General features: G+C 41.5%; 1 protein-coding gene across 9 annotated transcripts in view; it reads right to left on the reverse strand.

Moving 5' to 3' along the window:
• Nucleotides 1-13,250, reverse strand: part of LOC141735430 (tyrosine-protein kinase Fer-like) — a 275,100-nt gene that overhangs the window by 174,851 nt on the left and 86,999 nt on the right. For 6 of the 9 annotated variants that reach the window (XR_012584720.1, XM_074568166.1, XM_074568162.1 and 3 more), the window contains 3 exons: nt 12,067-12,204; nt 10,529-10,648; nt 442-564 (listed from right to left, as the gene is read on the reverse strand). Coding sequence is in view for 8 of the 9 variants with exons in the window: in XM_074568166.1 (XP_074424267.1) it covers nt 442-564; nt 10,529-10,648; nt 12,067-12,204 (381 nt within the window). In the remaining variant the exon portion in view is untranslated. Of the gene's footprint in view, nt 1-441; nt 565-4,230; nt 4,352-10,528; nt 10,649-12,066; nt 12,205-13,250 lie in introns of those variants that run through there. The other 3 variants (XM_074568164.1, XM_074568165.1, XM_074568169.1) reach the window with 3 other exon arrangements.

Below are 13,250 nucleotides of genomic sequence, written 5' to 3' on the forward strand. Positions count from 1 at the left end.
TTCATTATTTACTATTCAGTATTACAGGGTATTGGTTCTACATTATTGCATAAGAAAATTTACATATCTTGCATATGGCTCTGAAAAGTCTTTCAGAAAATCATATCTATACAATGAACTGTCAGAGAGATAATCTGAATTGACTCCTCTTGTTCCATCAAGCTGAAGTTACACTGCTAACCAAAGGTCCAGGTCTTGAGCTATCCCAACAGTATGACAATTAAATGAACTTAAAGGAGCTGCTTAGTTCTCTAATTAATTAGGATCTGGAGTGCAGAAGGTTTAAGACATGAGAAACTAACTTTTTGTTGTCATTGAAAATAATCATTTCTCACTAAAGCAAAACAATAGTGCAGATTATTTCATACTTAAGTCTTAGGAGCTACATTATAGACAAATTTATCTCAAATTATTATATTTTGATAGTTTAGTTATACTTACTCTGATGTTTTTTCACAAGTCTTAGAGGACTCTTCTAATTTTTTCTCTAGTTCCAACACAAGTTTCTCTTTGCTCAAAAGTGTCTGCTGTGTCTGAATCAATTCTTCTATTACTGTTTTTAACCTGTAATACATACATTTCAGAAATCTATGGTATGCATACACAAACTGAACATATTTGGAAACATTTACATTTTTTTCCTAAAGATGAAAAGGAGCATTAGTAGAGCAATTCGTAGTGATGTAAGGAGGGGGGTTAGCAAAACCTCCACCTTGGACTTCCGGAGGGGGGACTTTGGCCTGTTCAGAACACTGGTTGAGAGAGTCCCTTGGGAGACAGTCCTGAAGGGCAAAGGGGTCCAGGAAGGCTGGATGCTCTTCAAGAAAGAAATCTTAAAGGCCCAGGAGCAGACTGTCCCCAAGCGTTGCAAGTCTAAAGGGCGGGGAAAATGGCCAGTCTGGATGAATAAGGAACTTCTGATGGGACTTAGGAATAAAAGGAGGGTTTACCGCCTTTGGAAGAAGGGACAGGCAACTCAGGAGGAGTACAGAGATCTCGTTAGGTTATACAGAGAGAAGATTAGGGAGGCAAAAGCCCAGCTGGAGCTCAACTTGGCCACTAACATTAAGGACAACAAAAAAAGCTTTTATAAATACATCAACAAAAAGAGAGCCAGGGAGAATCTCCATCCCTTACTGGATGCGGGGGGGAAAGTTGCAACCAAGGACGAGGAGAAGGCTGAGATACTTAATGCCTTCTTTGCCTTCGTCTTCAACAGTCAGACCAGCTATCCCCAGGGTGTTCAGCCTCCTGAGCTGGAAGATAAGGATGGAGAGCAGAACAACCCACCCATAATCCAGGAGGAAGTAGTCAATGATCTGCTTCTGCACCTAGACACACACAAGTCTATGAGGCCAGATGGGATTCACCCAAGAGTACTCGGGGAGCTGGCGGGAGAGCTCACCAAGCCCCTCTCCATCATTGATCAACAATCCTGGTCAACAGGGCAGGTACCAGATGACTGGAGGGTGGCTAATGTGACACCCATCTACAAGAAGGGTCGGAAGGAGGATCCGGGGAACTACAGGCCTGTCAGCCTGACCTTGCTACCAGGAAAGATCATGGAGAGGATCATCTTGAGTGAGCTCTCATGGCAAGTGCAGGGCAGCCAAGGGAGCAGGGCCAGCCAGCATGGATTTAGGAAAGGGAGGTCCCGCTTAACCAACCTGATCTCTTTCTACGACCATGTGACCCGCCTTCTGGATGCAGGGAAGGCTGTGGACGTTGTCTATCTGGACTTTGGTGAGGCCTTTGACAGCGTCCCCCACAGCATTCTCCTGGAGAAGCTGGCGAATCATGGCATAGACAAGTGTACTCTTTGCTGGCTTAAAAACTGGCTGGATGGCCGTGCCCAGAGAGTTGTGATTAATGGGGTGAAATCCTCTTGGCGGCCGGTCACCAGTGGTGTCCCTCAGGGCTCAGTTTTGGGGCCGGTTTTGTTTAATATCTTTATCAATGATCTGGATGAGGGGATGGAGTGCACCCTCAGTAAGTTTGCAGACGACACCAAGCTAGGTGGGAGTGTTGATCTGCTTGAGGGTAGGAAGGCTCTACAGAGGGGCCTGGACAGGCTGGATCAATGGGCCAAGGCCAACTGTATGAGGTTTAATACGGCCAAGTGCCGGGTCCTGCATTTCGGTCACAACAACCCCAAGCAACGCTACAGGCTTGGGGAAGAGTGGCTGGAAAGCTGCCCAGCAGAAAAGGACCTGGGGGTGCTGGTGGATGGCCAGCTTAACATGAGCCAGCAGTGTGCCCAGGTGGCCAAGAAGGCCAACAACAGCATTCTGGCTTGTATCAGGAATAGCGTGGCCAGCAGGAGTAGGGAAGTGATCGTGCCTCTGTACTCGGCACTGGTGAGGCCTCACCTCGAGTGCTGTGTTCAGTTCTGGGCCCCCCTGTACAAGAGGGACATTGAAGTGCTGGAGCGTGTCCAGAGGAGAGCTACCAGGCTGGTGAGGGGCCTGGAGACCAAGTCATATGAGGAGAGGCTGAGGGAGCTGGGCATGTTTAGCTTGGAGAAGAGGAGGCTGAGGGGAGACCTCATTGCCCTCTACAACTACCTGAAAGGAGGTTGTAGAGAAGTGGGTGTTGGCCTCTTCTCCCAGGTGAATGATGACAGGACCAGAGGAAATGGTCTGAAGTTGTGGCTGGGGAGGTTTAGGTTAGATATTAGGAGGAATTACTTTACTGAAAGAGTGGTCAGGCACTGGAACAGCCTGCCCAGGGAGGTGGTTGAGTCACCATCCCTAGAGGTATTTAAGAAACATCTAGATGTGGCACTTCAGGGCATGCTCTAGCGGCAGAGATTGTAGGGGTTGTTTGGGGTTTTTTGTGTGTGTGTGTATGTTTGGACTCGATGATCTCAAAGGTCCTTTCCAACCATGAAGATCCTATGATTAGTCTTCAAAATATTTTATTTGCTGATCATCAGCCTTTTTTTGTGGCTGTACCTTTATATTATATTATTAACCTATGTTATTACAGAATCCATACTAGATTGTGGATACATACAAAGTTACAGAATGATCTGCTGCCTGAATTCTCTAGAATGCGTGATGCATTATGTGGATTAATGCCTTCCTAATATATTGCTAATTCATGAGAATTTATATAAAAAATGAAAGCCTTCAGACTGTTGAAGTACACATTAGATAAATAAGTACAATCAGGTGTTGTGATGTATTAATCTCTAGAAATAATAAAACCAGAATCAGTAGGTTTTGCATTCCAAGTTAAAACAATACTTTTTACTGTGAGTGATCCATAGTATATTCTTCTCTATACAATTAACTTTTTTAAAGCCACAGTTTTTGTTAATGGTAAGTCCAAAATAAAGGCAAAATTTGTTCAATACTCAACATTAACTGAGAAACTGTTATTGCACATTAAAACCATTACTGACACTTTGCAATTATACTGGCAAACATTCCAATAGCAAAAATGTCAACAAATGTAAAATGAGTCTTTGTGATATAATTCTCCGTCAACTCTACACAAAGCAGATAAAAGGCTCACATATCAAAAAATATACTTTGACTTCAAGCAGTTGTTAAGATGGCAGAATAATTTAAAAAATATCGTTTCTTTAGCTTTTAGTTGTATCCAAGCTCATCTGTGGATGCAATCTATGATAGCAGCAATTATAAGAGAAGGTGAAGAGGGCACCTTACCCACTGAAATTTGAAAGTTAATTTAGGATAATGCAACTAAATTTGAGAAAGAATTCCAATCTTGGTGGTATTTAGTCAATTTTACTTATGACCCTATCAACAATAAGGCCATAGCTTTTGTCTTAACCATACACAATGCTTCGATATATACCATATTCCTAATCATTGCCCTATGATTAAATCACAATGGAGCTATACTCTGTCCATTAGAACATAGAGTGTGGGCCCAACAAAATGGAAACAAATGGCAAAGTGTTGATGTTAATGTATGCATTGTATGGGAACAGCAAGGATTTATTTGTGAGAGTAACACCATCAAAGCCCAAGACATTTGTCTTGACACTGAACAAAATGTTTGTCATTTTGAAATACATCCCAATGAAACCCCTGAAACTGTACTTGTATACATTGGAAAAGGATGTGTTTGTATGAGAACCCTTTGTGATTTTGTATTTGTAGATAACATTACTGTAGATACAAGTAATCACTCATATATTTGTGTTTGCAACTTTACTGTGGTTGATATGCAAATATGACTATAAGTCAATCATCTTACCCCCATAAATAGTGAACAGCCCAAGAGCCCTTTGAGCATTCCCGCATAGCAGCAGGCTGCACACCAGGATCTCCCCTTGAGTAGGGACACCTCACAAGGTTACTCCTCGAGGTCCAGAGATTCCTTGCTGCAACAGATCCTCGGTAAGTGACTAATAGCATGCTAAACTTTGAAGCTTCACTAAGATTATATCTTAGAGTGACTGTGCACATATAATCCTTTAGACATAAACCATTGAGCGAGTCTGGGACTAGGACTGGATCCAGCTGCACCTAGACGCCTCTCTGAGAAGGAGTTTAGAATGTCATGGGGGGGTTCTCTCTGAACCTCGACTTAACAGGAGGGTCTCCCTGACAGTTTTGTCTGACCCTGTCCTCTATGCAGTAAATAACCAAGTATACCTTGCCATCGAATCTTGTTAAACCACTGTTGCATTTCCTATCTAATTTTGTTAAATTGCTGTTTTATATCAATAAATATATTGCTGCTTCTCTCTTATGAGTGAAGTGCATCACTCCATCCGTGACATCTAGTCAATGCACAAGAAGTTGATGCAAGCATGTTTATTTTTCTAGCAGTTTTAAAGCAAGACTATACTAAAAGCCATCAAAAAAGCAGTTGACAAAGTATATCAAGCAAAAGCAGCTAAAGAAAACTAATCAGTCATAAGAGGAAGGGTTCTTGCTTGCATTAAAAATAATTAAAAAAAGAAGAAAGATAATAATAATAAATAGTCAGTTTTTACAGTGCCAAGAAATAACTAGTAGAGGTCCACAAAAATATGCACTGCTTAATATGTTCACAATAACTGAGATGAAACAACAATTTAAAAAGTGACAAAGAATGTCAATAATGCAAAAGGATTTTTCTGAATCTTATGGGAATCAGTAACTTGACTGCCATTTAGAAGATTAATCTCCATGGGTACTAAAATAAACAAATATACAAGGGGGAAAACAATCCAAAACTTTGTACAGAAAATGGCTCTAAGTTGACCGTTAACACTAAGAAATGATCTCTTGGGGTTACAACAGACTATTCCATGAAAATACTGTCTTGATACTCAACAGCGGTCAGAAAAATCAAACAGAAGGATTCTCTAGGATGTGTTAAAAATTAAGCAGAACAAGAACATAGGAAACCTCAATATGCCTCTCTCTAATCTATGTATCCAGATTACCTGTGCAATTGTGGTCATTTATCACAAAACCAATACAGTAACCTTGAAAACATTGAAAGAAAGATAACAAGCTTAATCAAAGATAAGAAGTTTTGGGAAAGGAAGGACTAAAGCTAAAGACTCAGCTCTGCAGAGAGGGACCTGGGAGTCCTGGTGGACAACAAGTTGACCATGAGCCAGCAATGTGCCCTTGTGGCCAAGAAGGCCAATGGCATCCTGGGGTGCATTAAAAAGAGTGTGGCCAGCAGGTCGGGGGAGGTCATCCTCCCCCTCTACTCTGCCCTGATGAGGCCACACCTGGAGTACTGTGTCCAGTTCTGGGCTCCCCGGTTCAAGAGGGACAGGGAACTGCTGGAGAGAGTCCAGCAGAGGGCTACAAAGATGATCAAGGGACTGGAACACCTCTCCTATGAGGAAAGGCTGAGAGACCTGGCTCTGTTTAGCCTGAGAAGACTGAGAAGGGATCTCATCAATGCTTACAAATATCTAAAGGGCGGGTGTCAAGAGGATGGTGGCCAGACTCTCTTCAGTGTTGCCCAGCGACAGGACAAGGGGTAATGGGCACAAGCTGGAACACAGCTGAACACGAGGAAAAACTTAGAATCATAGAATCATACAATGGTTCGGGTTAGAAGGGACCTTAAAGATCATCCAGTCCTAACCCCCCTGCCATGGGCAGGGACACCTCCCACTAGACCAAGCTGCTCAAAGCCCCATCCAGCCTGGCCTTGAACACTTCCAGGGATGGGGCATCCACAACTTCTCTGGGCAACCTGTTCCAGTTCACAGTAAAGAATTTCTTCCCAATATCTAATCTAAATCTCCCCTCTTTCAGTTTGAAACCATTACCCTTCGTCCTATTGCTACGCTCCCTGGTAAAGAGTCCCTCCCCATCTTTCCTGTAGGCCCCCTTTAGGTACTGGAAGGCTGCAATAAGGTCTCCCTGGAGCCTTCTCTTCTCCAGGCTGAACAACCCCAACTCTCTCAGCCTGTCTTCATAGGAGAGGTGCTCCAGCCCTCTGATCATCTTCATGGCCCTCCTCTGGACCCTCTCCAACAGGTCCATGTCCTTCTTGTGCTGAGGACTCCAGAGCTGGACGCAGTACTCCAAGTAGGGTCTCACCAGAGCAGAGTAGAGGGGCAGAATCACCTCCCTTGACCTGCTGGCATTACTTCTTTTGATGCAGCCCAGGATGCGGTTGGCCTTCTGGGCTGCAAGTGCACATTGCTGGTTCGTGTTGAGCTTCTCATCCACCAGTACCCCCAAGTCCTTCTCCTTAGGGCTGTTCTCAAGCCATTCTCCACCCAACCTGTATTTGTGCCTGGGATTGCCATGACCCAAGTGCAGGACCTTGCACTTGGCCTGGTTGAACTTCATGAGGTTGGCACGGGCCCACCTCTCAAGCCTGTCCAGGTCCCTCTGGATGGCATCCCTTCCCTCCAGCATGTCGACCGCGACACGCAGCTTGGTGTCATCAGCAAACTTGCTGAGGGTGCACACACTCCTGCTGTGTCCCGCTGGGACCAGCACTGGTCCCAGTACTGACCTCTGAGGAATGCCACTCATCACTGGTCGCCACTTGGACATTGAGCCATTGACTGCAACCCTTTGAGTGAGGCCATCCAGCCAATTCCTTATCCACTGAGTGGTCCATCCATCAAATCCATGCCTTTCCAATTTAGAGACAAGGATGTCATGCAGGACAGTGTCAAACGCTTTGCATAAGTCCAGGTAGATGATGTCTGTTGCTCTCCCCTTATCCACCAATGCTGCGGCAACATTGTAGAAGGCCACCAAATTTTCAGGCACGATTTGCCTTTGGTGAAGCCATGTTGGCTGTCACCAATCACCTCCTTATTTTCCATGTGCCTTAGCAGAGTTTCCAGGAGCATCTGCTCCATGATCTTGCCGGGCAGAGGTGAGACTGACTGTTCTGTAGTTTCCTGGGTCTTCCTTTTTTCCCTTTTTGATAATGGGGGTTATGTTTCCCCTTTTCCAGTCACTGGGAACTTCACCGGACTGCCACGACTTTTCAAATATAATGGAATGTGGCTTAGCAACTTCATCTGCCAGCTCCCTCAGGACTCGTGGATGGATTTCATCCGGACCCATGGACTTATGCACCTTCAGGTTCCTCAGATGGTCCTGAACCTGATCTTCTCCTATAGTGGGCGGTTCTTCATTCTCATAAACCCTGCCTTTGCATCCTGCAACTTGGGTGGTGTGGTTGGAGCCCTTGCCGGTGAAGACCGAGGCAAAAAAGTCATTCAGCACCTCAGCCTTCTCCATATCCTGGGTGACCAGGTCTCCTGTTTCCTTCTGGAGAGGGCCCACATCTTCCCTAGTCTTGCCTTTACCCCTGACGTACTTATAGAAGTTTTTCTTGTTATCCTTGATGTCCCTAGCCAGATTTAATTCTATCTGGGCTTTAGCTTGCCTAATCTGGTTCCTGGTCATTCGGACAGTTTCTCTGTATTCCACCCAGTCAACCCGTCCCTGCTTCCACCCTCTGTAGGCCTCCTTTTTGCTTTTGAGCTTGTCCAGGAGCTCTTTGTTAATCCATGCAGGCCTGATGGCTTTTTTGCCTGACTACTTCTTTTTTGGGATACATCGCTGCTGAGCTTGGAGGAGGTGATCCTTGAATACTAACCAGCTCTCTTGGGCCCCTCTTCCCTCCAGTGCTTTTTCCCATGTTACCCTGCCAAGCAGGTCCCTCAAGAGGCCAAAGTCTGCTCTCCTGAAGTCCAGGATAGTGAGTTTGCTGAGTGCTCTCCTCGCTGCCCTAAGGATCTTGAATTCTACCATTTCATTTTCTACCCTTGAGCTTGAGCATGACAGAGGACTGGAACAGGCTGCCCAGAGAGGTGGTAGAGTCTCAGTCTCTGGAGATATTCAAAACCCGCCTGGATGAGTTCCTGTCCACCCTGCTCTAGATGAACCTGCTTTGGCAGGGGGCTTGGACTATATGATCTCTGGAGGTTCCTTCCAACCCCTACCATTTTGTGATTCTGTGATTCTGTGACTGTTTGCTTTAAAAAAAAAGATGACAGAGCAGGAGTATGATAAAAGTTTACAATATCATGAATGGGGTGGAAAGGAGTACATTGTTCCTAATGTCTTCCAAAACAAGAGCTTAGAGTCATAAAATGAAACTAGGAAGTAACAGGTCCACATAATGTTAAGTTAATCTTTGGAATTCCTTGACCTAAGATACTGTGGACAATAGATACTTACACATATTGAAACTGACTGGACAAATTCATGAAAGAAAAATACATGTAAGGCTATTACAAAAAGATATTACTTCCGGCTGAAAAAAATTCTAATCTGCAAATTATGGGAGGCTGAGAGAACATTCTGGGGAATGCACGCACATCCTGTTCTTGTTCTCCTCCCTATACTTTCCCTTTGGGCTAATGTCAGAGAGAATAAAGCTGGCTAGGTCAATCATTGGTCTGACCTAATATAGTCAGACTCATTTGCTCCAAGGCCCTAATATAATCTGTACCAGAAAGTGGACATACAGCAACACTTCAAAGAGCTATTTGATTCCTGTTCCAAAAATAAAAATCACACCATAAAATTTCTCTCTCAAATGTATCAGAGAATTTAAAGTGCATGAATATAAGCTTTGTAACAGGACACACTGGAAGTTGTATTAAAAAAATTATGTTTATGCAAATATGAAGATACTTATTTACAAACACAAGTTTCATCAAAATAATTTGCTAAAAAAGCAGTGTTTAAGATGTTTTGCTTAGACATGCTGATGGCTTATTTCTAAACACTGTGATACGGAAGACAAGCTAAACAAGAAGTTATTTCCATTTTTGAGCCGTGGAAGGTAGAATCTTATAAAATTGTAAGACTTTTCGTAAGAAAGATGAAGCTGTTTTGGGACTGAGGAGGAGTCTGACAAAGAAAGCTGAGACATTATATAAAAGAGGTTATTTCAATACCTATTTAAGAATAAATTTCTGAAAATAATTAGATTGCACAAGAAAAACAGAGGACAACTAATGACCTTGAAAAAAAAGAATGAACAAAATCCAGAAAATCTCAGTAGTGTTGAGGAAACATAGGGCTTAGAAAAATTTACAGAAGACACACTGCAAAATATTTACATTTGAAATGTCACACTTCTATATGTTCTCACTATTATTTTGGTTTTAATAAAAATCTGCATGAAACAAAGGTCATAGTTTGCTTAAACAGACAAATTTAAAAAAATACACTGATTTCTTATTTGGATCAGTTATACATTGTAAAGAAAAACTTCAAATAAGTCAAACTGAAATATATTACAGACAAAAAACATCATCTACCAATGAATTACTGAATTTACCATTTTATATTGCTTATAATCAATAAAAAAATTAAATATACAATTAATTTTTGCAATCTCAAAAGTGACTGCATCAGAACATTTTATGGCAAAAGATGCGAATGACAAGATAATAACCTCAGCAGGAGATTTGTTCCACAGTAACAACTGATTAAAGTTGGGGAAATTAATAAAAAGTTAAAACTACACAATAGATTAACAAAATATGTAGAGAGGTAGTTTATCACCCTGAATTGCTAAAAGTTCCATGAAATCTAATACAATAGCTACATCTATGTTAGTAAATTAATACATATTAAAGGTTATAACAGTGAATAAGAATTTTTTTTGAAAACAAAAGCAGAACACCTACAAAACAGGTAAAACAAATGTATTTATGAACATTTCCTTGTTGGCAATTTACATCACTATACTCAGTGGCTTCATTGACAGATTTCAGTATTTTTCCTAGAATACTGAATGTGGAAACACCTTTGAGAAAATTAAGTTCCCAAGAAGAATTCATGATGGATTTGGGGCACTGTAAAAATTAACTGGGGAGGAGGAAAGACTAGATCAAAAGTTCAGACAAGTGCTACTTTTTTGGGTTGGGGGGAGTATTTTGTTTAAAGGAACAATAAAAAGTGCAATGGGCAAGAGTCTACAGCTTGAAAACATTATTTCAGAAACTGGACCTTAAAAGTCGGGACAAAGCTATGCAATGAGGTGATTGAGCCTAGGCATCATGTATGACAGAATTTCTAAAGGATTAAAGTTTTTAAAGAAAACTTACGTGACTTGTAAACTTTCTGCTGTTAGATTATTCCACACGATCTCATTAGCTTGAAGGTTTTCATTTTCTTCTAGTAAAGACGTATCAAACTCTATTGCTTGTTCAACAACTTCTGATGATCTAATTTAGCAAATAGAAGTTATATTTGAAAAATTAGCATGCATCTTTAAGTAGATCATAAAGATAATTGTATTGTTTTGAATTATTAATAACTAGAATATAGTTAAAATTACGTATTAAATAAAAGTAAAACCAATGATAGGATATATATTCTTTTCCTTTAAATAAAGGACACAGTCTCATAAACATATCAGAGAACAAGTAGAATATAATTCTTTCAATTAAGATCACAACATAATCAAGGTTTTCAGGGGGTATCTATTTGCATGGATCCACTCTTAGCTGGTCCAGCTATAAATCTCCACATGACAATTATCAATTTGCACATTAATAACAAAGGATAATGCAAGAAGTCTTGCATTATCTACTTATGTACCAATATGCAATATCAATTCAATAAACAGCAAACAAAGTTTTTTTTTTAAATTAAAAACTTTCTTGCATTGCCTGCATATTTTGTTGTTTCAGGCACTACTTACTCTGCAATAACTGCAGTGTATACAGGGGTACCTAGAGTTCACTTTAAAATATCTAGAATATGGGCAATGAAAGAAATATAGCAGAGAAAATTAACTTAGCCTAGGATACAAAATGCATCCAAATACACACTAAATTAGGTCACACTGAATCTGGGTTGTCGTGTGTCCAAAGAAGAGCAATGAAGCTGGTGAAGGGTCTAGAGCACAAGTCTTATGAGGAATGGCTGAGGGAGCTGGGGTTGTTTAGCCTAGAGAAAAGGAGGCTGAGGGGAGACTTTATCACTTTCTACAACTACCTGAAAGGAGGTTGTAGAGAGGTGGGGGTTGGTCTCTTCTCCCAAGTAACAAGTGAAAGGATGAGAGGAAATGGTCTGAAGTTGCGACAGGGGAGGTTTAGATTGGATATTAGGAAAAATGTATTCATCAAAGGGGTTGTCAAGCATTGGAACAGGCTGTCCAGGGAAGTGGTGGAGTTACCATCCCTGGAGGTATTTAAAAGGAGTGTAGATGTAGTGCTGAGGACGTGGTTTAGTGGTGGACTTAGCAGTGTTAGGTTTACGGTTGGACTCGATGATCTTAAAGTTCTTTTCCAACCTAAATGGTTCTATAATTCTATGATTCTATGTATAGTCTGCTGCCAGTACCAAAGTTATGGCTCTTCACATGTGATAATAGTAATTGGAATTCTGTTTTTCTAGAGACAGCCAAAGAGATGAATGGTTGAAGAAACAATCAGGTTAAAAACCTGACATTCGGACAACTTTCTGTACATGCAAGTGGAACATCTTTTCAAATTAGGACAATGCTTTACAAATAACAGTTTAAAAGGAACCAAACAGAAACAAATACAACTCTGATCACTTTAGCAGTGTTGTAATTTAATACAAGTTTTTCCTCGAGAAGAAACATGAACATGTACACCAAGATGAAAGCTTATACCTATGAGTATCTATGAAGCCATTATACTCAGAGTTAGGGTCTATCCGTTCAACAGAGGTCTGGATCTCTTTATGGACATTCACAATCTCTTCTGTTACAAGACTGGTGATCTGGCTATATTCATCCAAGATTCCTTTTCTACAGAGAAAAAAAAAACCACTATAGTGTAAAACATGGCACTGAAGGCATAGATGGCATTGACGATGCTTCAAACTTTCAGTTTTCTGTTACTAAAAACTCTTGTTTCAACTGGCTAAAAAGGGAGAAAAAAAAAAAAAAAAGACCATATATTACCCATATATTATATTACCCATATATTATTCAAAGAAATAACAGATCAGTTGTGACCTCTTCTTTACAGATTGGTGTAATGGGTTCTTTTTTAAAGATTCCAATGTACAAACCGGAGCCCACACAAAGGAAAAAAAAAAGGTTAAGTCTGCTTTATTGTGAAGCCTTGCTACAGAGAAAAAAAAGCAGTGAATTCAGCTTTATTGCGAAGCCTTGCTAAGCAGTTCCCAAATGTCCCAAAAGTTACTTCAGAGAGTCTTACCACCCCATAGACCATAGTAGCACCGCTGAGCAGCAGGATAACGAGGAGCTACATCAGTACGGCAGAGGGAAGGCAGACACAGCGCTTGTCCAAGGCATCCCCTGTATCTTCAAAGTGCGCTCATGTCTCTCTCCCCCTCTCTGACCCGAGACAGCCCCCTTATATCCTGCACCGGACTGAGTGGAAAAGTACAGGCTAGAGTCGCTGCACGCGTGGCCAGCACATGCAGCGAGCCCCACCAGACTCACGATCCAGCTTTGCTAACAGCGGCTGTCTGATACGTGACTACATTGTTGTACTCCCTTTTTGTTATCTTCTTCTTCGAAGGTCAGGTTCTCATGGATACACACATAGTTTTTGCAGCAACAGTACTGAGGTCCTTTTTCTCGGCACGTATACTGGGTTTGGTTCAACTAGTAATTGTCCGTCGTGTCTCACTCAGACCATCCTCTATTATCCCTTACACAATTGGCTATGAGTAGAGAAGTCTCCAAAGACCACGCTCCTTATACTAATTACAGTGCATCTACATATAGTGTAGCTAAACTAAAACTGTAGAGATTACAGGGAAAAGGAATGTACACAGCTCATTGATGACACTCTTCTTTATGACCAGAAAACTTATGCTAGT

The sequence above is a fragment of the Larus michahellis genome, chromosome W (assembly GCF_964199755.1).
Source record: "Larus michahellis chromosome W, bLarMic1.1, whole genome shotgun sequence".
Classification (NCBI taxonomy): domain Eukaryota; kingdom Metazoa; phylum Chordata; class Aves; order Charadriiformes; family Laridae; genus Larus; species Larus michahellis.